This window comes from Cimex lectularius, unplaced genomic scaffold, assembly GCF_000648675.2.
Source record: "Cimex lectularius strain Harlan isolate CLEC.00 unplaced genomic scaffold, Clec_2.1 scaffold11, whole genome shotgun sequence".
NCBI classification, from domain to species: domain Eukaryota; kingdom Metazoa; phylum Arthropoda; class Insecta; order Hemiptera; family Cimicidae; genus Cimex; species Cimex lectularius.
The window spans coordinates 3,245,389-3,273,317 of NW_019392673.1; the positions used below are offsets into that span (position 1 = coordinate 3,245,389).

Sequence of the window (27,929 nt, forward strand, 5' to 3'; positions counted from 1 at the left end):
TTATTCTGCCTGATTTCACTATTCTCAAGCTTTTTATTATTTTTTATTTTGTACCAACTTTTCATTTTCTAATAGAAGTTTAACAATCTTAATAAAATCTTAATAACTCAATTAATTATACACAATTTTTTTCGAAATGAAAAATCCGTGTCACAGGCGGGATTCGAACCCACGACTTTCGGCTCAATACGCCGCTGCTCTACCACTTGAGCTACCGTGACTTCGATCGCCTATGTCACAAACTCATTTCAATTCCCCGATTTTATTCTAATTGTAAGCAAATCGCGGCTTCATATAAAAACAATTTTTATTAACTAGATTAACCGTACTAGATTAGCGGGACTGTGTACGATTCACAAGTGTGATTCTAGATTAATACTAAATTTTAACTTATTTTGTCAGCTTCTATTTAAATATATAAATACTCAATTAATTATAGACAATTTTTTTCGAAATGAAAAATCCGTGTCACAGGCGGGAGCAGCGGCGTATTGAGCCGAAAGTAGTGGGTTCGAATCCCCCCTGTGACACGGATTTTTCATTTCGAAAAAAATTGTATATAATTAATTGTGTATTTATATATTTAAATAGAAGCTGATAAAATAAGTAAAAATCTTAATAACTTTTTATTAGGTTTCGTGGTCCGCTTGACCAAATAAATTCTTTTCAATTAATTGAGAAATGGCAAAAGGAAGGGAAAATTCAAAAGGTGGGGTTGAGATGCGAAGTTAGTGTCTGAGTGGCTCAAGTGGTAGAGCAGCGGCGTATCTAGTCGAAGGTTGTGGGTTCGAATCCCGCTCGTGACACTGACATTTTTATCTCAACCAAAACCTTAATTAATTGAAAATCTTAATAACTATTATCTAAACCATTTGGGACCTACAAATCAACAGGTTAGTAATTAAACCTTAATTTTACAATGGTAATCATTGAGAAATTTAATGCATGTGTTCACAGTTAGAGGGAGCTATTGTGTAATGGCTCTATTTGTCAATATTTACAGAACCAAGAAAATTTTAACCTTTACAACTTTAGAAACTCTTAAAACTCTTCTAAAGTGATTTTTTTAAAACTAAGGTTACAATAAATAAACAAATGATTTTCATAGGGTTTTCAATGTTCTTTCCATTGATTTCATCAAATTTACAGTAGATTTAACATTTTACGAGACACGAGGAACTTTATGGCATAAAGTTGTGAATATTTGAAGTAAGTTGAAAAGTTAACTATCTCGAATACAATTGGGCGTATCAGGCGTTGGACAATAGGAGATTTTTAGCCTAATTTGACGTGTAGGATAAACTACTGAAATATTTACGTCTGTTTGCAGAACACCCTGTATATTATTCATTTAATCACCATCTGCGCTTAGCGAAAGTATTAACATTATTGCCAATGAATACAAAATCAATAAAATTTACGTGCCGGTTAGCTATTAGCGAATTACAACACGTTTTATAAATAAAATATTTCATTCGATCTTTTCCATTGCTTTTTGAGACGTCTAAAATAATTGTAAGGAGGCGATGTAATAAAAATGAAGAATGTGTAAATTGAAGTGCAACTGGAGATGTTGATTAGAACTTCTTGTTGATAGTCAAATTGTATATAAATCTGTTGAAAACATAAATTAATACATCATTAGTATATAGCTCTATTATGATTTTTTTTAATTTAGTTATAGTTTTGTATTGTAACGGCTCAAGGCATAACTTGAATCTGTTGTAAATTAGATATTTATAAATTCGATGGTTAGTTCTGATCTTTGAAGCCGTGTTTGATAGTTGCAAGTGAGTCACCTGACTAAATACATCCCAAGGTAACGGATGAAGTTTTCGATTGGAAGAGGCATAATACTGTAATAGACTAGAGGAACAGTGATGAACCAGTAAAGTTTATGCTTTTGGATTTAAATGTGTCAAGTTTAATGCGCCAATTTGTAATTCGCCGCTCTAAGGAGTAGACATGAATGTATAAGTTTGCATGACTTATGTCAGAATCATAAGTTCAGAATGAGAACGGATTTCTCCCCTCTATGCAAAAGAGAGAAAGAGGTTCCAATTCAGACTACAAAAATCTATCAACTAGACAGGATCAGCACTACAAAGCATATAGAAGGTATGATATTTCTAGATTAAACACTGATGTCTCTAGTACGGTGTTGTGGATAGTATTCTTGTGCCATAAGTATGTCACCTAACCGTGGATCAATAAAATTTAAAATTCCTTCCTTCAAGCTTCGGCCCAACAAGTTAGTTATACTTGCCCCAGAGGTATTTTTTAAAGGAATGAATTTTATATTTTATTTTTATATTTTATTCTTATTCAGTAAAATAGTTATGTTAATTAATAAAGATATAAAATGATGAAAGATGAAAATGTAAAATAATAAAATATTTTGTTTTATTTTTTTAAGTTAAACGTTTACTATAATTAGGAAAGATACAATTAATACGAACAATTTTCTTTAGAAATTAAAATAAAATACATTTGTGTTATTACAATTTTTAATAATTCGGTTTTAACTGCAAGAAGCAAAATAATATATTTTTCCTTTTTTTTTTTTTCTTAACAAACAGAATAAATTCACTTGAAATTTTGTAAAATAAAATAAATCGAAATAAACAAAATGAATTTAACTACAATCACTCGAAGGAAATTAGGAATAGAAAAGAATGATCTTAAATACCTTGTGCGTTTTCTAATTAGGTTGTTCCAACTCGGATTCAGGAGAGAGAGCCCCCGATCTCTGTCCCCTCGAACTCCTCTATGTTTATCTTTCTTTTATTTACATTGGTACCAACCTTTGAAAATTCTTATTAATTAATTTATTATTATTTTTATCTATTTTAGTTTATATTATTAATTTAATTTTAATTAATTTAATTATTTTTGGGACATCTGTTGTAAGAGATGTTACAAGTATATGTGAGAATTTTACAGGCAGAATGAGAATTGATACTGAAAGTTATAAAAATACAAAAAAGGGGCTTTTTATAATGGTGAAATTAAATGAAGGCCAATAAAGGTTTTATAAAATAATTAAAATAAAAAGATAGGGCAATTTAAAGAAATAGAGAAAAAGGGTTTTTACAGAAAGAAGAAATGAAAATGAAGAAATACTAACTGAACAAAAACACTTATAATTAGATGTAAAAACTATTTGCAACTTGCATGCGCAAGCATATCGAAGTTACAAAAATTTACAATCATATTATCAAAAAAATGAAAAGTGCGGAGCCAAATATAAACACAGGAGAAGACGAGAATAGTTCCGGTCAGAAGGCATCGCGAGAAGAAAGAATCTTAAAACCGTCCGGCCCGCGTTTCGTGCCAATCTTTTCCTCTTCCAGCGCACATTGCCGGTAAAATTTAAATTTTAAACGTTACAAAGTGTATACTCGCTACTATGGACCCAGGATGTTGCCATGTGGAACTTCTGTATCGACTCTATGCAAAGAAGAAAAACCTCTAAAGTTTTTCAAACCAGATAGCATTTGAGTATTAGAATGTGTGACGTCCTTCAGCTTGTAGAATAAACCCTGTTAGGGGCGTCGGTGGCCGCAACGGTTTAGGCGTTGACACGGGGCTCATCACTGTAAGGTAAAGTTCCCGGGTTCGAATCCAGCGGTCCGGTCCTGCATTCGAACTCGACATACTTACAAATGGGCTTTTTTCAAAAACACAGGCCGGTTTATATGGCTCTGTTGTTGCGAACTCTCGTAAAAAAATATAAATAAGTAAATTAAATTAAATAATAAAAACTAATAATAAACCCAGTTGCCAGACAAGTTCAATAGCTTGTTCTAAATCGAGTAAGACCCCCCCGACCACCATTCCGTCTTCTCTAGAGAATGCAATAAATTCCACAACACGATTAAATAGCACACTAAAGAATATTGGTGACCCATGGATCCAAATTGATGATCCTGAACAAAATTAAAAGATTCGAGTCCAATCAGGATATGTACGAAGAGTAGTGTACAAACGAGTGTATATTCTTACAACGGACCCATGACTCTACCTTGCGGAAGTTCTGAATCAATCCTTTTCAACGAAGAAGAAAAAGAGGATCCAACACAAATTCTTAAGAATCTATCAGCCAGATAGGATTTGAGTATTGAAAGGGAGTAGAATATATGATGGCTTTTAGCTTGCAAACTAAACCTTGATGCAGAATCGATCGGAAGCCTGTTCCAAATCGATAAAGACCATCGATTAGCACTCAATATTTTCAAAAGAAAATGCAACATTATCCAAAACGCACCAAAGTAGAATGGTGTCACCTTGATCAAAATTGATGCTCCCGATTAACATTAAAATAGTCAAGTCATCAGCATAATATGTGAGAATCGTAGTGTGAGACGTAATATTAGAAGTGTATACTGTGCATAGCCACGGACCCAAGAATCTACCATGTGAAACTCCCTAAATGGCTCTAGGTAAAGACGAAAAAACTATTCTACCCAATCTTATATATCTACCATCCTGACAGAACTTGGGTATTAAAAAGTGTGTAAAATGTAAAACTGTTTGGTGATTAGTGACCGTTAGTCGATGATTATTCAGAAATCGTGAGATGCGGTCTGGTGTGATGTAGGTTTCAGAAAAACATTTTCTTTATCGTGCCAACGTTTCGATCTTTATTGAGATCATCTTCAGGGCGCAAAGTGTAAAACGCTTTTAGTAAAAAAAACACTCTAAAATTAGTGAAATATGTCACTGAAATTTACTATTTCTTTTGTCCACAACGAAAAATTGTACTCTACTTTCTTGAAAAAGAAGATTTTTTGCCTTCAGACGACGTAAAAAGGCAATAAAAATGAATTTCTACTCAATTTTACGGTCACCCCGACCTCCCTCCTTCCTGCTAGGTACTACTTGAGCACGATAAAACGTTAAACAGCAAATAAAAAGTAAATGTTAGTTGTACATATTCATTTCTGATGAAAAAAAATCTGTTGTACTAGAGAGCAATTGAATTAATGATAAAAGTAACGAGTAGTGCATGGTTTTGGATCATCGCTAGGTTTATTTTTACTTTTTGAATTTGATAATCTTCAAAATTAATAATATGAATTACCTATATTAGTAATATCTGTCAGAATATATGTTTTAATAAGCATGAATAAAACGCACAAGGATTTTTTGTAACCTTGCATGAACTATTTTATTATAAAGCTTAGTTTTGCATGAATAAAGTAAGCTGTTATTTACGTCCTATTTACTCCGATATAGATTTGTTAACTCTCTTTACATTTTTAATATATTTCTTTGTACAATCATCAACATCCATTTTCAAACCATCAATCTAAATTCGCCTGAGGTTAGCACATAATTCCGATAGAAGAAAACCCATTCTTAACGACAAGGGTTTTTCTCCCTCGAAGGCACAACGCGATGATAAGAAACGACCGCTAGGTTCAGGTTTAAAGACGAAAATACGTTCCTAACAGTAATACCTCGTCGGAATAAGTACAGTTCTTGCTCATTATTCAAGAAAAGACTTTCATAAAAATTTGGTTTCATGTTCCATAAAAAGTTATAAATTACAGAATCGTCACGTGGTAAATACATATTGTTTAAATATTTTATTATAAGATAACTTAAATTAGCAACCATTTTATGCATTGTTTTTTTAAGAAGTATTACGTTGTAACTTAGAATTTCCCATGAGGATTTTTAGAAAAGATAGTTCCACCCACAGAAATTTTAAGCAGCTATTCGGATTTTGAGTATTAAATACTCATCATCAGGTATGTATGATGTAATTAGAAAATTCGAAAATTTTACAAATTAAAATGTAATGCTGAAAGTTTATATATATAGTAAGTACTTATTAATTGTGGGATATATCACTAGATGATCAGACAGGATAACAGCACTAAAATTGTACCCAGCTCTTGCTATCCGTGATTATAAAGAATTGAACTGTAGAATGGGAGTAGCAAGGTTGTGAGCATCCAAAAGATAAACTACTATCTACTTGTACTAGTGGGACCAAACAATTGATTTAAATGAATTTGAAAAGTTATTGTATCGGAAATAATGCCATCATGGTATCTGGAGTTTATGGCTGAGCAGGAGCACTATTTCACGAGATTAGCCGTAGACACATCAGCCATAAACATTTACGAAAAACTGAAAGTTTTCGTTGCCAATGGTAAAACAAGGCATTGGCAAAACCGGGAACTCACAAACAGCTAAGGCAGCAAAGTTTGCCACGATGAAGCCACACGTGCCCACCTTCGCTGTGCGTCCAGCGGATATTAAAATAATGGTAGCCATAAATAAAAAATGAATGGAGAATCCGCTGAGCCGAAAAGGATACATTATTTATTATTCAAATTAAAAAATTCATCCCTGGCCTGAGCCTCATTCATACTTAACAGGTTGCGCATAGGTTATCCCAAGATAACACACGGACACCTTCTACTGAAAGTTAAAGGTACGAGTTCTGAGGAGAAATCACCTGGATAGAATACCTAACAACCGACGGCATAAAACGAAGTCTTTAAAAATACGACATCCTAAATGGCCTTATACGCAGCCTTGGGCACGGCAGCAGGTCGCTGATCAAATTCTCCTGGCCATAAATATTTTTACCTATATACAAAATGTTGTATTTCGTTTTTTTTACGAAAAAAATGGATTTTCTTGTGTCTTGCCTGTGCCTGCGTGCGGGTAAAAAAAATGTTAATTTTAAGTTGAGTAAAATTGAATTTGGCGTGGAAGATGAGAGCGTCAGACGGCAGCACGAGCGTGGGCGTCGAGGCCTGGAGCGCGACCGAGAGCGCGACCGAGAGCAGAAGGTTAAGGGTCCTCGGCCCGGAGAGACGTGTCCGCCGTGCGAGGGACGAGCGGCCAAAGAAAAGGGGAAATCATGCTGCTGCGGATTGTTCGTCTTCATTAACCTGGCATCTTCCCCTGGTCAGAGTGATGGGGAAGAGAACTCGGAAGAGGATTTGTGGTGCTACGAGGACGGATCATTTTCCCCCGACTGAGGCTGCTCCCGGATGAGGACCACGCTGCGCCAGGGCCCCGACGTGAGTTCGCCGAAACGGCCGATTGACTTTTTTTTAATTTGATTAATACCTCTTGTTAGATTAAGTTTAGTTATAAGACAAAATTGTTACGCTAGGTTTAAGGTTTTTGTTTTATTAAGTAGTGAGACATTTTAGGTTATAGAGTTGAGATTTAGTTGCTAAGTAGTTTAATTGTCATTTATTTATAAGATTATTTCCGATGTAAGAGTTTTTAGTTTAATATAGTATAAAGTCAAGCGGTCTTTTGATGTTTGTTGTAAACCTTTTATTTGGCGGAGGCCAAATGGTCTAGTTTTNTTTTTTTTTTTTTTTTTTTTTTTTTTTGTTCACTTCACCCGTTGTGGGAGGCACAGGTAAGACACCGGCGATTAATGTTATTGTTAATTATCTTTCTCTATCTCTATCTCTATCTGTCCGGAGGATGGATTTGGGCCCCGGGTTTCGTGGCGATCCCTGACGCAAGGCGGTGAGCCGGCTGGATGCGGCGAGGCTCAGTCGGCGCCTTTGGTGGTTACGATCGCCGACTTGGGTCTCGAAAGTTGTGGGTTCAATTCCAAACTCCGTTAGTTTTTTTTCCCTTTGGTTTCATTTTTTTCTCTTATTCCTTCCTTTACGTCTATTTCTTTTCTTCTCTTAGGGTTTCGGTATTTACCCTCCCCAAAAATACCGTGGCGCTCAACAATTCCCTACCTCTCTCCTTCACCCACCCCCTTCTCCACCGAGCGACGGGACCAACTGTTGTCGGCCGAAGTTTCGACCGTAACAGTTGTACCTATTGTGATATGTGTTATTCATGAAAAGAATGTATGCATTAGCGTGATATAAGGGGCTTATCTCAATGCTAAACAGACTATCGTGTTTTTTACAGTTTATGATTTTATGTGAGTTTGTATTTGTTATTCTGATATTTTTTGTTTTTAATTTATATAGTCTCAATTCTGCCCGTATGTGCACTTATAGGAGCAGAACCGAGCCTACGAAAAGTGGCAAGCGGCGAGAATAACCCACTTCGGTGTTTTCATGGACTGGGGGTCAGACCTAGTGTGTACGACCGTTGAAGGTCATTTTCACCCCAAACGCATGCGGTTTCGACCTAACACACTCGCACTATCACTGATTCTTAAATAATTTTCCTCTTATTTACACACCATTCACTCAAGTAAGGTAATGGAGTACTAGATATTCCTCCATCACCCTTGAGCACATATTGACAACTCACAGTACATAGTCTGATGTAAGGTTGATGGGGGACTTGGCAATTTACCATCGCCACTCTTATACTACTCTAAATTCAAGCATATAAATAAATTTTTACGAAACATCTATCACTAAACATACTATATATACAACAATAAGATTTACCTGCAAAAAAACAAAGAATCTATATATACAGAATTTTCTAAGTTTCCTTCAACAATCAGAATAGAAAACCCTCGAACACAATTCTTAATTTGGCAGGCTTTCCAGCTCCCTATGATGAGGGAGTGACACATCCAAGGAATATTTGTCAGTTATGTGAGGACACGTTGAGCACCCTTTTTCTGCAAGCCGGGTACATACGCGGGCTTTGGCTCAAAAGTAAGCGACCGTATGTCACTGTATATTTTATGTTTTAAAGCCTTATATTATAGAAACCTTTAAAACTGTAAAAAATAGTTAAAATTTAAAAATTAAAAAGTCAACCAAGTCCGTGGGCAGTATAGCTTCCTTGCTTTTTGTGCACGCGCATGAGGATCCGTTTGGAATTAAATTCGTATGCGATAATCTACCAAGCAAGCTGCCTAATCTCTGTAAATTTCATAAGAATCCGACCAGTGGTTTCGAAAATTCAGCCGAGTATCGGATTTTACGTCTGCGTATGTGAAGGCGCTGCTATTGTCTGATTTGATGAAATTCATAGGGCAACATCCAAAAACCAGCCCGTGTTACTTCCAAAATTTTTATCAAAATTAGTTTCATGGATTTGGAGTTTTACCAGTTACAAGAAATTGCCACAGACAGACACGGAACCAAATTTGTTCAGAGAGGTATGAGACGCAAAATGCGAGTTGAAATTTTGATTCTTGAGGATAAAAAATTTTTCGGCTTCCCGCATGAAATTAAGACTTCCCTATGTTTGGAATTCGAAAGTAATAATAAAGTTGGAAAAAATTTTGCAAACTTGTGTGATATAATACAATAATGAAACCTATTTATTACAATTTGCATTACGTAAAATAATAAACTATTTTATTTACAATATAAATGCGCGTCTGAAATTCATCTCTACATGTACGCTTTATTCAAATTTTCCAATTCAATCAATATTCATTTACTTTATCTTCAGAGTTTGTATTTAAATGCCGAGTACATACGTAAGAAAAAAATTATAAATTGTATCATATATACAATATCCCATCTGATAGGTGCAGATTGAATTGAATACAAACGATTAACTTTAACTGAATGGTACGCGAATTTATTTTGAAGTCTAAGCTTTATTCGTAAGCGACAAAGTATGTGTGAATATCATAACAAAAAAACTGATTTCGCCCCGATTTCCCCTTTGTCCGTTTTTACGCTCAGCAAAACACGCCTCTGACCAGAAAACTGGCCGGAAAAAACAGAGATAAGGGCAATATCAAACTTTCACAGTCGGCCTAATTGCAACCCGGTCGGAACGGCGTTTTTCGCTATGGGGATCGCCTTCACGCATGAACAGGAAACGGGAGATGAAAGGAGACAAATCCAGCCAGCGATTTTCATCCGGTTCAACAGCTCGACTCACCGGGAAGCCTGGAAAACGGCACGCCAGCGCATGAGATGTCAGTGATGGTCGTCTTGTTCTCGTATTGGGAAGTCGGGCCCATTTTGCAGGAACACATCGGGTTGAATTTGCACGGGAGCCCTTGGCAGGTGCCGATCAGGATGAAAACCACTACCGATAGCATATCCTAAAAAAGAAATAATACTTATAAACAAAAGTTTTTTATACATTTTACAAAAATAAATCGCAAACATTTAAATTGTAAAAATTAGTTAAACTGTTTGAAACATTTCGATCGAACAAAAGGAAAAAAATCAAAAAGCAAAGCTACTTGATTGAAGATAACTTTATTACTTTTAAAAGTGGAAAACCTTTGAGAAGTAAGAGTTTTATCTCTGCAAATATTTATCAATGGAAAACGGTTTAAAGCTCGACCGATCTCGTCCGGTTAAACTTCATAAAATTAGAATATTAAAGTTTTATTATCTTCTGATAATGTACCAACATCGAATAAAGTAAAAAAGATAGAGAAGAAACAAAAATCTTTTACGATTGCAATAATAATTTTTACTACTATTCATTACCCAACTTTATTTGAAATCTAAAAAACATATTTGAAATTTTATGAATAGCATTCCTAGTTCTAAATGTAAATTTGTTAAATTATAAATTGTTGTGAGGTGAGGTTTGAATTTATTTATTTACTGTTTTGTTTTTTACTGAGCAAACCTAGAGTCGGGTTTTAGCTAAGTTTTCAATTCTATTTATGTTGTCATCGTCACGCCCAATAGAGTAAATCCATCACAATTATAAAACTATATATTTTATATATTATAAGATATATATATAACTTTACATCCCCCGAGTCTTTCCAGCAGTACTTGTCCGGGACGACTACTCCATTACACATTTATCGAGCCAAGTTCTTTGTACTTAGATCGAGGTACTTCGGTTTTCTGTTCGTTTCTACAGACGGCGAGGGTGCATCAACTTCGTGGTTGTCAGCTACATAATCTGCACCGTCTCCCTCAGCGCTGTTACTGTTGTCCGTGACAGGTTCTCCGTCGTAGGTTTTATTGTCAAGAAACCATGGACTGGAGTGTCTCGGCAAAACGGTAGATGTTGGCCGGACACATGCGTCTGGAGGGTAACGAAAAGGCGGACTAGGGACTCCCAACCTCCCGATTTAACTACTGCAGCTAAATAAGTTTTATAAATATTATTTTATAAAGTGGCAGTGTCTGTAGGCCGGAGAGAAACTCTCACGTAGATGATAATACGTAATAAGATGATAGGTGGTCCTCGGAGGATCTGACACGTAGAAAACGGATCATGCTCACCCGATTAGGTATAGCACATGCAAGGTTGGCACATGGACACTTACTTTATCCATATAAAGTGCGTTTAGGAATGCCAGCAGATATGAGAAGTGTGCTTGAGCACGGCAGCGATAATTTGGGTTGTTCACTCTTCCGAGTTTTGCAGGAAATTGGACTGTTTTATTGTATGTATAACCCATTTATGTTTTAGTAGTCCATTAACCAAGTTAATTCTTTCAATTAATTATTCTTTTTATGTAAGGCCAGTGTCACGAGCGGGATTTGAACCCACACCTTCGGCTAAATACGCCGCTCTTCTACCACTTGAGCTATCGTGACTTCGATCTCGTCTTCTGTTTCTTTGTGAGTATTGAAACTGAATAAGTTATTAGCTAGACTTTTTAGTATGGGACCGCCGATGACGGAATAGTAAGTACCCCGTCGACCCAGATTCATTATAAAATATGTGTGAATATCGAGTATTCCATCACGCTGAGTAATAGCGTGTAAATAGAAAATAATATATTTAAGAGTGAGCTAGTATAATTAGGTTTGGATTTGGAGGCTGATTGAGCTGGGGGCATAAAAGGCCTCGCTGTGATAGCCCCTGGAGGCCAACCTCACTGCATGAGCGGATCAGACCGAGGTTTGACCCCTGACTCCAACACCCTGGGTGGGTGATTATAGAGGACTGTCGGTAATTTATTGAACTTGCAAAACATGGGATTGTCGCTGAACTGTGAGAGATGTGATAGGATCAATTCTTTACATGTGTACATGCAGATTTGAGCTTATAAAAATCAGTAAACCGTACTCAAAATACTGCAGAGAAAATAAATTGTCGATTTATAACCGACGTTATTTCTAATTGTAGGAATGTTGCAAACCTTTGAACACTGACGAAAACTTGATAAACGATTGTAGATTTGTTGAGAAACTATCTGACTTGGAGATTAACTTTTTAAAGCTCTGTTTGAAATTTAAATTCGTCTAAAGAGAAATTTCTGAAATCATAAATTTTAACTCAATGTGTTGTTCAACATAAATAACAGTTTAAAAAAATACTATGGCATAAAGGTGATATTTAAGATTTTTCTGGCTAAGGGTTAGGGACTCCAGAGCTAGACCTTTCTGGAGTTCAAAATTAACTTTTGTATGTAGTAGTATAGTAAAGTTGGAATTTCAAAAAGTCTGATGAGCCCCGAAATGCATGCCAACATATAAACTAATGAATGGTCATGGAAGTTAAATTAGACGCCTAGCTATATTCAAATCAAACAACCAAACAATACGAGAAACTGGATATTCAAAATATTGCTCATTTATATCCACTGTCATTACCATTTCTCCTCAGTTGCCCCAGTTCCTCCGTTCTACCACTTCTTTGTATGGCTGGAACTTTTTCACAATTTTTCACGATATGATGGATTTTTTCTATTGAAAAATGTGGAAATAGATGGAAACCAGTAATGAAATAAGGATGCTAGGTCGAGTCTGCTGTGTACTGCATGGATTCTTGAATTTTGTGAAAATTTCTCGCATTTAGTTTTTATAGCATTATTCAAAATTTTAGAAGAGGCCTTCGATCGGGTCTGGAATTGAGATCTTATCTGACGGACCGATTTTGCCGAGTCAGTCAAGGAACTGAATTTTGGCCTTATATACGCATTAAGGCGGATGTTCCTGAGGGAAGCAGGCTTGGCTCATTTCTATTTTCAATAAACATTGCAGATATTTCTAAACATACTAACATTTCAACTGAAGATATAGCGATCCTTACAATACAAACTTAACACTTACAATGAATGAACAGTATCGCTCACAAAGTGGAGAATGAAGATAACGAAAAGCGTACAGATAAATTTTACCTTACTTAAAAACATCTGTCCTGCAATAAGTATAAATGGAAACCCATTGACTAATCACTGACCTAGTGCGTTATCTTGCACTTTTCATGGATAAACGACTTACTTGGAATTCCCACAGAAGTCTGAAAAGACAGCAAGCAAACCGACGTTATAAATTATAAAAAAGTTATAAATTTACTCACAATCAAAATTAGACATTGAAAACAAACTTCCAATTTACAACACAACGATTAGACATCTCTGGGCGTAAGGTTGTGAAGTATGGCTAACCGAAGGATTCCAATTCCCTACGTTTCCAATCAAACAAATCTAAAATTCTGTCAAATCATAAATGCTCATTTTTATGTTTCAAATTACACTATTCTTAACGACCTACACTTTCCGTTTGTATATGAACTCATCAAAACCCGCTAAAAAAATTCCATCAATCTATGAACACACACATAAACCATTTACGACATTTATCACTTCCAACCCTACCCGAAAATCCTTCAAAACGATCGAAGCGAATGTGGCCCCGAGATTTTCTCACTGAGAGAAGATTTAAAAAATTTAAGTGTAAAGGGTGTTGCCACTGGGCAACTGCTCCTACAAGAGACTCAAATGACAAATTCAACTGATATGAACATATTTACCTAATACAATATTTGTAGTTGTAAATATCAAATAAATGTAATAAAAAATAGATTTCAAAGTTGCTATCCAGAACAAAATCGAAATGAAAAACCCTTTTGTTATTCAAAAACGCACAGCAATATTTTTTCATATGGCACCAACTCAAAAATCTTTCTGTTTACTATCATAATACTACCATTATTATCATACTACTATGTTCATTGTAACTCGTATCAGGATTTTGCAAAAACTTATTTTTTATCACAAGCGAATTTTTTAGTGAAACATCGTATCACAATTGCTTTTAAAAAATATTGGCAAGTGTTTTACCCCGTCAGCAGATTGCTGTGAATTAAGTTCACACGGGACCACACTTTAGTCTCCTTTTACCTTCACCATGCGTATATGGCGACTAACCTCTTTTAACACTTCACCTTTCCTGAAAAATATATTAGTACTCGTGGTTATACTTGAAACCATTTACAGCCACCTTCAACCTTACTTCCTTACCAAGGACGTGTATCCAACTTTTATTTTTTTTAAACCGAAGATACCTTAATATTACAATAATTTTGCAAGAAATTGGCTTGGTTTGTCGCAGAATTTTTTCACCTCGCACGTTAAGCTTAAACATTGTTCACCGCGATATGATTATTATTGGCAAACGTGGAATTTTTCATTGAAAATTTCCTTGTTTTATGCTCCCTATTAATTAATGTAATTTATGATCAGGAATTTCGATATATCTTAAACAAAGTCCTCGTTTATGCTAAAGACCGCCGTGGGATTTTAAAGAATCGCTATTATCTTCATGTTCAGACTATACTGGTGTCATTAAAATTGACCCCGAATATAAAATTTTATGTTGTACATTGTAGATTTACATTAATTCTTTTGTTTAGGATCCTTCCTAAGGTAAATCAAAGGGCGAACTGAGTAACAAACATTTAAATTTTATTTATCTGTGAAGTATGTAATGGTGTGGAATGGAGTCAAATAGTTCTTTCTTGTTTTTTTATGTCTTTCCACGATTTGTTATTTTAAAATAAATAAATGAAACTTACTTTTTTTTAACAACTATGTAAGGTAATTACAAATTTCTACAATTTTCTACATGGGAAAATCTAATTTACAAAGGAAGTCGAAACTGAAAAAACGGTGTGTAGTCATTAACCAGGCTCTTCCATAAAAAGTTTGCATACTTTTTTCCTAGCTAATTTTAACAACAAAATAAACTGTGGTTAAATGCTAGATTATGGCCGAACGTTATTAAATAAAACTTGGAATTTATAACTTATTAATTCTTTTGAATACAAGCAAAATATTAAAGTCTAAATATTATTTAAATCACCTTGAATGTAATATTCAGTTATAGCCCTGATGAGAATTTAATAAATCGATACTGGTTGGCAAAAAACAAGTTTAATTTAAAATTTCCTTTTTAACAAATCGTGAAAAGACAAACAAAACCAACAAGAATTAATTGTATTTAATATTTAATTGTTAACACAATGGTGGGCGTTATATTTAAATAGCACTTATGTCTGTAAAATAATTTAGATTAAATTTTTGATTAAATTCTCCGTTTTATTTTTCCAGGCGACCATTGTTTTCATAATTTATTATAAAATTATTATGATTTCATTGTATGGTTTTAAACAAGTAAAACGTGAAAGGGATTAGCCACACCCGTTTAACAAAAGGGCATCGTGTTAACTGAAAAAGGCCTACGCGGGGCCCATTATGTGAAGAAAGAGTTGCCGTACAAAATTTACTATCCGAATGAGTACGAGTTTTTATCCAATTTTTTAAAAAAATGAGATGAATCTTAATCGAATTGGGACTTACATTCAACTTGTAGAAGGGGTACAAAGTCTATACAACCTTACAGAATATGTATTTTACACGTTCACGTTCTAATATGCTCTCTCTCACTCTCACTCTCTCTCTCTCTCTCTCTCTCTCTCTCTCTCTCTCTCTCTCCATCTCTTAATTAAAAAGTCTCCCTCTCTTAGTTAAAAATTATTTATCTATTACTCTAAAAAAATGTATTGTAAAAGTATTTATTTTTCCTTACTTAAACTATAGCTTACAAGTAATGTCGAACCTGAATTATAAAAACATTAAAGATCTCCAAGTCACACCAAATATGTGTTTAAGATACATATCTACTTAATCTAAAATTTGATGATCGTGTGTATGAAAAGTATAAGAAATTATCTGTATTAAAAGTTAAAGAGATGCAAGAATTCAAAATATTAAGTATGTTGTCTAGCATTTTAAGATTAAAGGTACCTGAAAGTTTGTATAATAAATATATATTTTTCAGAAACGAAAGCAGGCACTCTGATTCAAAAATAGTTATTCCTTTATGTAAAACAAAGATGTATCATAATTCATTCTATCTGAAATCCATAAGACTGTATAATCAATTAAACGAAAATATATTTTTTTCAAGCCACAGTAAATTTAGAAATAAATATAGACTAAGATTGTTAGACAAATACTAATGAGAATACCTTTTTCTAAAAATACAAATAGTTGTTTATTGATAATTTAGTTTATTAATTTAAGAAGTCCAATCGTTTGAGATAATCCATAAAATGGATTGTGATGTATTATTGTGAGATAAAATGTGTGTATGTGAATTTGTGAAAGAAATGTATTATATAGCTATAGAAAGTATATGTAAAAAATAATTATTATAAACATAAAAATAACTCAAGTCTCAACTTAGTGTCTGTGCGTGCTAAATAATAAGTTCTACTAAACATGTGTAAATCTCGTTAAATGTAAGAGTGGTTTATGTAAACCAAATTTTGCGAGAATAAATAAATCATTAAACAATTAATTTCTCCCTCTCTCTCTCTCTCTCTCTCTCTCTCTCTCACTCTCTCTCTCTCTCTCTCTCTCTCTCTCTTTCTCTCTCTCATGACTCTGCGAAAAATGCGACAAAAGTAAAATGTTAATTATTAAGTAACAAAATTTTAATTTATAACATATCTCCTCCTTACGTATTCACTGGAAAATAAATTTTGTTAAAAATTTTGCAAGAAGAAGTAAATAATTCAAGATTTAGAGATGAAAAACAGAAACGTACCTATATAAAAAATAAAAAATTCAATGAGCAGGGCCATTCACATTGTATTATTGAATATCTGATTCTGAACCTGCACTCGACAGAGTATTAATTTTCTAATTACCTTCATTTACAATTTAAGGTATATTTTTTTTTGTTTCAACAGGTATTTTACAAACGAAGTGGAGAAAAATGATGGCAAAAAAGTAAAAAGAAAAAACTTTCGTATTGGAAATTTTTTTACGTCTGCCAATCAATATAAGCTTTGCTCTCATTTCTGCTATAGCGTTCTTTTAAAACTACAGACAAAAAATTGTAACAAACGTCATAAAAGTTTGGCAGAAGGAAAGTATTTATTTACTTGGTACATTTTTTGTTGAAAAAATTAAATGTGATTATTTTTCAATTTTGTTATTGCATAAATATTATATATTTTAATTAATTATTTTGTACCAAGCATCAGAGACCACAACAGTAGGTGCATAATGTTAAATATTACTATTTTTTCTACGTATATCATATTTTAGGTTAAAAGGAATCTAGCCAATAGTATAAACAATCATACGTCAAAAGTACTTAATCTTTGAACATTTCAACAAAAAATAATGTTTAAAAATGGTAAAGTATTGACAGCAATACTGAACTAATTGAACCTTTATTATTGGCTTAAAATATAATTCACACACCATTCTATTCATATATTCTGTGACTTCCAACATAAATGGTTTACAATGAATACATATATTTGTGTGAAAAAATGAAAAAACATGGCCTTTTCGATCAAATGTCATATCCAACTCGACCGACATAATTCTATCAAGGAAAACCTGTCTGACTATTAATGGGGTCACAAGTCATCCGTGACATGTCAAGGTGACTCAGTTTCTGTCAACGCTGCATAAATGTTTGGCCTGAGCTACACGGTACGTTTGCTCGTGGTTTCTTCTAACAGTCTGATAAATACGACTGTAATTAAATAAAACAATCAATTAACCATTTAAAAATTAAATGAATAAAAATAGGCTTATTTTATTCTGTTTTCTTTGCATTTATGTTCAAGTGCTTGTTTAAACACAATCTCAATTATTTTCTGCATTATTCATTTGATTATATTTATTTTAGGGTTAAGTAAGGTTTGAACTACGCTAAACAATAACTTTTGACTTTTTTATTATATGAGTCTTTCAAAGGCCATCTTAAGCTAGTAAACGTTTACCTAACACTCCAAGCTTTCTGAAATTCTCGCCTGAAACTTTGTAAAAATGGCCGAGGGCCAACATTTTCCCGTAATTCTTTTCTACCTTTAGCGAACAGTATCGACGATGTCAAGTCAGACAGCGCGACACGTTTTTTCTTGACTTCGAACAAATTGCGATCAATCCGTCACTTTCACATACATTTTAAATGTACAGCTGAGAACTATTTTATTGACAAAGACTATAAATTATCAATAACAAAGTACAATAATATTACCAAAATTAGGTTTGTGCAAATTATACATTACAGCTTTCAAGTTATATATTTCAAAAATTACAGGTATTTTCAAATGGATTTAAAAATTAATAAAAAGTGAATTCTTTCTTAATTTTTATTGCAGGACAGTCAGAGAGAGAGAGAGAGAGAGAGAGAGAGAGAGAGAGAGAGAGAGAGAGAGAGAGAGAGAGAGAGAGAGAGTGAGAGGGGGAGAAAAGAAATAGTGAAAGAGAGAAAGAGACTGAAGGAATATGTAATAGTTATAAAGTATGAAAAAAAACGACGAGTAGCAGGAAAAAAATATTGTGCATGATATTCTAAACCCCTCTTACATACAATGTAGGAGAAAGGGAGAAAAAAGGATTTTTTTATAGTACACCTGACTTTTTTGGGGTAGTTATTACAGAAGTTGATAGCGCTAGGTTATATCAATCTATTATCTATAGAAGAAGAGAGTAACAGAGAGAGAGAGAGAGAGAGAGAGAGAGAGAGAGAGAGAGTGACTGAGAGGGAGAGAAAGAGAGAGAGAGAGAAGAGTAACGGAGAGAAAGAAAGAGAGAGAGAGAGAGAGAGAGAGAGTGACTGAGAGGGAGAGAAAGAGAGAGAGAGAAAGAGAGAGAGAGAGAAGAGTAACGGAGAGAAAGAGAGAGAGAGAGAGAAGAGTAACAGAGAGAAAGAGAGAGAGAGAGAAAAGAGTAACAGAGGGAAAGATAGAGAGAGAGAAAAGAGTAACAGAGAGAAAGAGAGAGAGAGAAAGAGAAAAGAGTAACAGAGAGAAAGAGAGAGTATCAGAGAGAAAGAAAGAGAGAAAGAGTGAGAGTAACACAGAGAGAGAGCGAGAGAGAGAGAGTGAGAGAAAGAGAGAGTAACAAAAAGAGAGGGAAAGTGAGGGAGAGAGCTTTGAAGCTAAAAATGAAAGTGGGAAGAATTAGGAGACGACCAAAAAAAAAAAGAAATGTGTGATATAGTAAGATTAAGGGTGAGAATTATTCTATTCACAACTAAATCACCTAGAACTCTCTTATATCCAATGTAGAAAGAAGAGAGAGAAAGAAACAGATAGATGGAGAGGGAGAAAGAGAGAGTAACAAAAAGAGAGGGAAAGAGATTATTTTAGAGACAATGATATTTTAATATTTAATACTACAGACAACTGAATTTTTGCGCTCGGTACTCCACAAAGTTGATGGTGGTAGGTTTTGTTATCGTATTATTTGTTATAAAGGGAAAGAAAGAAAATGATAAAAAAAGGCAGAGAGGAGGGAGAAAGAATTGAACTGAACATTTTATTTATAACACCTCACAAAATTAGGTCTGATGTTCGTTTCTTTCTTTTAACGAGCAAGAGAGAGAGAGTGAGATAGAGAGAGAGAGAGAGAGAGAGAGAGAGAGAGAGAGAGAGAGAGAGAGAGAGAGAATGAAAGTTAGGATGACGAAGAGAAAGAAATAATGAGAATTAAAGTATGAGATGGATTAGAAATTTATTTTATTTTAAATGATTTCCTGTTTGATTATATTTATTTATTTTGATTGTATGATTATTGTTTATTGTTTTTGTTTATATAAATGTAGTAACTCCTAAATGAATCCCTATCCGTGAGAGTTTTTGCGATTGCATTTCAAATATAGCGTTGGCCTCCATCATTGTCATGCATTGGGAAAAAATTCAATCGTGCTTCTCAGTCAAAAGGAAATAAGCGACAAAAGCTTTCGGGCCCCGCTGAATCGGAAACTGGATTTAAACGTGTATTGAACGGGAGAAGGATCGTTCGTCGGCATGAAATTGTTCATTCATGCATACCGGATGCCGGTATAATTGATGTAGGTGGGGGGGGGTGTCGATAAAACGATTGAAACTAACTCGCCTGCCAAGTGTGAATTTCACCTGGGATATGCAAGAAATCTGGATGTATAACAAAAGCTGGCTACTTAATACGGACCCCCCGGATAATGACGCTGTTTCCCACTTCCCACCGTCGACTGTATTTTGCATAATATTAACCCACAATTTATTTTACAAATGAAAACTAACAAGAGACGGTTTTGCCCATAATTGAAAAGTTTGGATAAGTACAACAAAAGATTCTTTTTCCAAAAATTCAATACAGCGATACAATTTGCAACTTTACACTAAACAGTGGAAAATGCATAGGGATATTTGCAATTTATTCTTATTCTATTAATTTTATTTAAATTACCGATATATTCTTGTTGGATAAAGCAAAATCTAAAAAATAATCTAAAAATAAGAAATTTGTTAATCCTCATTTTTAATAACGGATTTACTTAAGAACTGTGAACATGAAGATTACTATTAATTAAGGTTTTTAGTTGAGATAAAAAAGTCAATGGCACGAGCGGGATTCGAACCCACGATCTTCGGCTAGATACGCCNTGTAATTGGTCAAGCGGGCCACGAAATTAGTGAATTTAATGAATTTAAATGAAGCATACTTCACTAAAGCTCTCCGTGGCCATTTCATTTGTCGCCGAGAATCCAATCCGATTACAGATTTGAAAAATGGCAAAAAGGAGGGAAAACTCATAAGGTGGGTTGAGTGGCAAGTTAGTTCCGAGTGGATAGAAGTCACGATAGCTCAAGTGGTAGAGCACCGGCGTATCTAGCCGAAGATCGTGGGTTCGAATCCCGCTCGTGCCATTGACTTTTTTATCTCAACTAAAAAACTTAATTAATTGTAATATTGTAATTGGTCAAGCGGACCACGAAATTACTGAATTTAATGAAGATTACTCATTTTTTAAACAAACACATTTTCTCTTTTTTTTCATTTAATCCAGTTGTATTCTCTTTAACCATGGAAAGACACCATCTTGAACAGAAGTTCGCAATATTATTGTGAGAATGAGTCCTCGAAGTCACCGACACATGGATATCACAAAGGCAGTTGATTGACAATTTTTTTGTTTTTGGTTTGACTTTTCTATTTTGTTTTATCCAACTAACAAGAATATATCGGATAGTTTAATTGAAATTAATAGAATAAGAATAAATTGCAAATATTCATTTTTGCGCAGCTTATTAAACTGGTATGGGAGGCAAATTTAGAACATAACTAACTCTAAATTAGACCACAGATTTCAATTCTTTTGGAACCAATATTTTCGGGTAATATACTTGCAACAACGAGAACACGCTTATGTGTAATAAGAAAATTTTTCTCAAATTGTACAAAAATTTCCAAGATTGACTCATTGACTAAGATTCGCTTGCCATTGCACGCTATGACAGTGGTATGTATTAGGTAAGGGACAGAACAACGTTTGCGGCGTCATGGTCTGCGACGAAAAATTGGTTTTATTTTCATGCATCTTCCTCGCTGACCCTCTCACATTTTACTTCTGTTTACATAGCTGGCTAATATTGATTGGTATAGATTATTTAGGATATAACGTAAAATATTAAATGTATGGTATTTTTAATAGCAGTAAAATGTAGGAGTTGTCCGTCACTATCAGCAAGCAAGGACAAGAGGGCAAACAAAACTGTTCGTGCAAACTGTAAGGAACGGTGCACATTCTCCCCCTGGTTCTTATTTTATCCTACTAGTATAGGTAATCTTAATATATGTTATTCAATCAAGACAACTAACTCATGTCACATCCTTACTCGAAAATGCATATTGACGTCATAAGTGTTTTTGGGGTTCTGACCTCTATTACTGCCGTATCCGTTCGTTCTAGGAGGAGACAGACAGTTAGAAGAAGTATAACCAGGACGTGTCAGCAGGAGCAGATCCATCATTCAGCCTGGGATGTCCGTTGATTCCGGAGGCGCGAGTTCATCCATCCAAGACAAGAGTGATTTAGTAGCCCATACAGTATCGCGATTCCCGCGATGGCGAAACTTGATCACCCGTAAGAGAACCACTTGCAACCTTATTTCTTGAGGTCTCGACGAATCGATCCTAATGGATAAACCGTTTCCTTTAGGACACACTCTGAATTCTTTCCGTATCGATTTCCTATTGGATTACACCTTTTTACAGGATTCTTTTATGGGAAAAACCACACCATTCCCTAGAAACGATAAGGATTGATGTATGCCCGTTGCTAAAGGCGGAATCCAAGGACAGGAACACCGATTCAAGTATTCGGGATACGACCCTAGGTGAACCCAGTAGAAGGGATGATTCAAGAAGCTTTCCGGAAGATTCATATGAAGACCAAGCTTGGCTCAGCCTGAAATAAAGAAGGGAAGTCCGGTCGAAGTTCGCTGTGAAATCGGGAGGAAAGCTAGAAAAGATTCTCTGCTCCTCGGCCTCAGAGACTCTTTTGCGCATCGTAAACCCAAAAATTTAGAAGTACTTGGCCTCTACCCAAGCAGACAAGCAGACCCTAAGTCCCTAACATTGAGTCCATCAAGCTCTCAAGAAATCACTGGACTATTATCGCTTCAATATGTGAGATTTTGACGAATGTAGACACAAGATACCTTTTGGTCAAGTGCATTGGTTTGAGATTTAAATATTTGTGGACGTGTTTGTGTTGTTTCATGGTGTAAGTTACAAAAATGATGTTTGGGGCATTGTGGATAACGTTTTGAAAAGTAGAAAATAGGGTTTATTATTTTTCGCAGTATATTGATTAAATTGATTGGATTTTATAGGTAATGAATTGTTTTGTTGAACCCCAAACTTCATTTTTATGTCCCTATTGCAGGCTCAGAAATGACTTTTAAAAGATAGTTTTTTTAGTGTTATGCAAGTTAGATGTTTGGTCAATTAACCAAAGAGTAATTTGTACTTCCTTAGTTCCTGTTATTTTAGTCGCGCGCGGTTTATCATTTGTCTACATACTTTTCAGGGCAGCACACCATATGAGAGGATGGAATGGTTGTTCCGAAGAAATAAATTTTAATACATGTGGAATTCCGGTGGATAAAGGGATGACGATGGATTTAGTTTCATTAATTTTATTCTCCGATCATCAAGTTCGATTAATCTTTTAGTTTTGTCAAGATAATTTCCTAAGATCCTTAGGATTATACAGAGTGTCTCAGTTCCTTCTGATGAATTCTACTCTTCGTTTGGAGCAAAAAATGCTTAGGAGAAAATTTTTGGAAAGTTCTCTATTATGAAGATATTCGTCAATTTAGGTTTTTTCAACTTTTCACTACCTTACCACATAAAAACGCTTACAAATTCCAAAATGTTGAGAATACAACAAATCCAATTACACCATTGAAAAGAACGCTAAATTTGCTGTAAGATATTTCTATTTGCAATCATCTGAATGACACAAAATGTTAGCCAATACCAGTTGGAACATGTCAAAATTACAAAACTTAAAATTTTGATCATGATTGCACGTTCTACTGAGGTTACAAAAAAATACCTACAACTTGTCAAATTTTACAAAAACTTCTTCATCTAATATGCTTTACGTTGATATATCCAGGTTTTTAAATAACGTTCTAGTAGAGTTGAAAAATAACAATTGAATGTTCGAAAACGTGAGCTAAGGTAAATTTAAGGGGGGGGGGTAGAAATAAATCAATTAGAACTCGCTTTGTAAAATAAAAATGACACATTTGTAATCTCACAAAAACCATACCAGAAAGCTTCATAAAATAAAATGCAATGGTTCTTCTTGTAGCAAGCACCTAACAACAAAGGAGGAACTTTTCAGAGGAAATGCTCTAAGTGTTTCCCTCTTCTCGAATGCATAACTTACATTCTGAATTTCTACCCCCCCCCCTTCAAATTTACCTTAGCTCACGTTTTCGAACTTTCAATTGTTATTTTCAACTCTACTAGAACGTTATTTAAAAACCTGGATATGCCAACGTAAAGCGTATTAGATGAAGAAGGTTTTGTGAAATTTGACAAGTTGTAGGTAATTTTTTTGTAACAATAGAACGTGCAATCATGACCAAAATTTTAAATATTTTAAATTCACTAATTTCATGGTCCGCTTGACCAATTAATACATTACAATTAATTAAAGTTTTTAGTTGAGATGAAAAAAGCTAATGGCACGAGCGTGATTCGAACCCATGATCTTCGGCTAGATACGCCGCTGCTCTACCACTTGAGCTATCGTGACCTCGATCCACTCGGACATCAACTTCCTATCTCAACCCTACCTTATAAGTTTTCCCTCCTTTTTGCCATTTTTCAAATGCCGTGTAATCGGATTCATTTCGTTTTTTTCATCTCAACTAAAAACCTTAATTAATTTTAAATTTTGTACTTTTGACATGTTCCAACTGATATTGGCTAACATTTTATGTCATTCAGATTATTGAAAAGAAATATCTTACAGCAAATTTAGCGTTATTTCAAATGCTGTAATTGGATTTGTTGTAGTCTCAACATTTTGGAAGTTGTAAGCGTTTTTATGTGGTAAGGTAGTGAAAAGTTGAAAAAACCTAAATTGACAAATATCTTAAAAATAGCGAACTTTCCAAAAATTTTCCCCTGAGCATTTTTTGCTCCAAACATAGAGTACAATCGATTCCCTGATTTTCGTCAGAAGGAACTGGGATACCAAATATAGAAAGTCAAATTGTCGAAGAATTCGACTATGAAGAAATATTTTATGAGTGGAATGTGATGATTGTTTTATATGTTACAATGTATGTTTTGTGTGATGTGAGGATATATGAATGTTATTGATATTGAATTTGATTAATACTATTGGCGTAGTTGCGACAGTTTACATGTGTCTGTTCTGTAATTGATGCTGTGTTTATCTCTGTAGATGTAAACCATTTAAAAATTTACGTTTATATTTGTTTTGTTCTGTATGTAATATTTTTGGATTTTGAAGTCAAAATAGTGTTTATGTTCAAAATGGTGGGTAGCCAATGCTGTAGGATTTTGCTTGGGTTTTTTTCAATCATAGATATGTTGCTTTACTCTCTTGTCCAGATATTGAGATGTAATATCGATGTAAGGTGCCGGGCAATTTAAACAATTGATTTTGTAAATTAAGATTTATTTGTAAAGTATAAAAGTGTATTGTTTTAAGATTTACTTGTTACTCGTGTGGGATCTTTAATTTTGTAAAAAAGTGTGTGAATCGTTTTATAATTGTTGAAAGCAATTTTAAAGTTATCTGAAAAGGGAAATGTGTTTAATTTATGTGATAGGCCATAAATGAATGTTGGTTTGTCAGTTTTTGATAGATTTGATGTAGTATTATTAATAATAGTGGATGGTGTTCATGTTGAATTGTATAATACTGAAAGGATAATCAGGCCGAACCATTACCCACGTTTTTTCCCATTGTCGGCTCCTTTCAAAAGCCTCAAATAAGCCGAATTCTCAAATAAAAATGTCTTTCTATCCCGACTTCCTTCCCCACCCCTTCAAAATCCAACATATATAAACAAAATACATCAATATCTCATCTGCACTCTCAACACGATGTTTTTTCACATTCTACATGTATTTGTAAAATTTAACCAATGTTTATAAATCCCAGGCCCTGATGAGGATCTCAATAAAGATCGAAACGTTGGCACGGTAAAGAAAATCTTTTTTTTTAAACATATCTCCGAATAATCACAATTCCATGTGATTTTTGTGCTTTTCTATTTACCTTCCAGTTATTACACGATTTCTCGACTTAACTTACGTGTCAGGTAGTTTTAAAAGAATTTTATTTTTGTTTTCTCGTTATTTTGGCAACAAAGTTAATAAAATAGACGGTTTTTTAAAAACATTTTCTAAATGGATTTTCAACCATTTTACCACTCTCTCGCTATAAAAAGAGGGGTAAAGGGCATTTTCATTTCCGAGCTGGAGAGGCGTGGGCAGTTTAGATTAATCGTCGAGGGTGAGGGGGTGCTTTTTCTATCAAAAAGCTTTCCGGTTCTTAAGAGGTGTCAAGCATTTCGGTTTGTGAGCGAGGCCGCCCCGGTCCGTTGTCTTCCACAGGATCTCAATAACACTTGGCACGTTCTTCATTACTGGCCTCCTTGACCGTCCCTTCCGCATCATTTTATAACTCAGTTTTGTCCTGGATGGTCATTCTCAATAATAAACTTCTCACCAATTGTCTTTTAAAAAGGTTAAAAATTGTATCCATGCTTAAGAATCAATTATAAAATAATAAATTTGACAAATATTGGATTAAATCCATATCAAATTTTGATATAAGTGTGGTTTTAGTGTTTTCTTTTTCCCAATTCTAAATATTCTACTTCAGAAAAAATTTCTATTTAACATGAATTTAATATTTAATATTTATACTAACTTTTTAATTATTTGTATTAGCTTATGCTTAGTTATATAATTACTCAGTTAATTACACACAATTTTTTTGAAATGTAAATTTTTGTCACAGGCCGGATTCGAACCCACGACTTTCGGCTAAATACCCTGCGGCTCTACCACTTGAGCGAGCTTTATTTCAGAAAAAGTATGTATTATTGATTGAGTAATTTAATATTTAGTTAATTAATTTCACATTTACAGTATTAAATTGATACTAATTGATAATCACATTACGTTTTTGTACATCAACCGAATAAATATCAGAAAATAACCATAAAAAAATTTCCGCTTTATTAAACGATATTTTAATCGAAACGCAGCCATAAACGTTATAACGAGTGCTAATCGAAAAGTAAATATTTATGTAAACTAGTTAAGGTTTTTAGTTGAGATGAAAAAAAGCTAATGGCACGAGCGGGATTTGAACCCACGAACTTCGGCTAGATACGCCGCTGCTCTACCACTTGAACTATCGTGACCTCGATCCACTCGGACATCAACTTCCTATCTCAATGCCACCTTATGAGTTTTACCTCCTATTTGCCATTTTTCAAATGTCGTGTAATCGGTTTGGATTCTCAACGACAACTAAAATGACCACGGAGAGCTTTAGTGAAGTGTACTTCATATTAATTCTTTAAATTCACTAATTTCGTGGTCCGCTTGACCAATTAAATCATTACAATTAATTAAGGTTTTTAGTTGAGATGAAAAAAGCTAATGGCACGAGCGGGATTCGAACCCACGATCTTCGGCTAGATACGCCGCTGCTCTTCCACTTGAGCTTTCGTAACCTTCCACTGGGACATCAACGTCCTATCTCAACCCCACCTTATGAGTTTTCAGTTTGAAAAATGGTAAAAAGGAGGGAAAACTCATAAGGTGGCGTTGAGATAGGAAGTTGATGTCCGAGTGGATCGAGGTCACGAAAGCTCAAGTGGTAGAGCAGCGGCGTATCTAGCCGAAGATCGTGGGTTCGAATCCCGCTCGTGCCATTAGCTTTTTTCATGTCAACTAAAAACCTTAATTAATTGTAATGATTTAATTGGTCAAGCGGACCACGAAATTAGTGAATTTATGTAAACGTTCATTAGTTCAGCAACAGAAACAATAATCTATTTATAGTAACTAGTTACAAAATTAAAATTCTCTACGTCTTCCTTTTAAAAGCGTAATGCTATATTAAACCATTTTTAAAAATTATTAAAATATTTTTGTAACCATTTTTGTATGAACATTCAACCTAACTATATATGAAAATATATAGTATTCTTAATATAAACAAAAAAACTTATTTCCACCAACATTTTTGTTTTTAATTTTAAGAAACTATTCGTTATTATACAGTCTCAGGTTTGAACTCCTATCTAAGGTCATGGTTAAGATGAAAAAACAGGTCTCCATTGCGGAGAATTCGAACCCACGACCTTCGGCTAAATGCGCCACTGCTGTAGCCACTTGAACTATCGCAATTTTCATCCATTCGGACACCAACTCTTCATCGTGACACTGAATTTTCATCTCGACCAAACCTTATCTA

General features: G+C 34.3%; 1 protein-coding gene across 1 annotated transcript in view; it reads right to left on the minus strand.

Moving 5' to 3' along the window:
- The window catches only part of LOC112126381, a 143,807-nt gene that overhangs the window by 11,852 nt on the left and 104,026 nt on the right, over positions 1 to 27,929 (minus strand). Inside the window, exon 2 of the mRNA XM_024225373.1 lies at positions 9,814 to 9,979. Within this exon, the coding sequence (XP_024081141.1) occupies positions 9,814 to 9,976 (163 nt within the window). The 5' untranslated portion in view covers positions 9,977 to 9,979. The remainder of the gene's footprint in view (positions 1 to 9,813; positions 9,980 to 27,929) is intronic.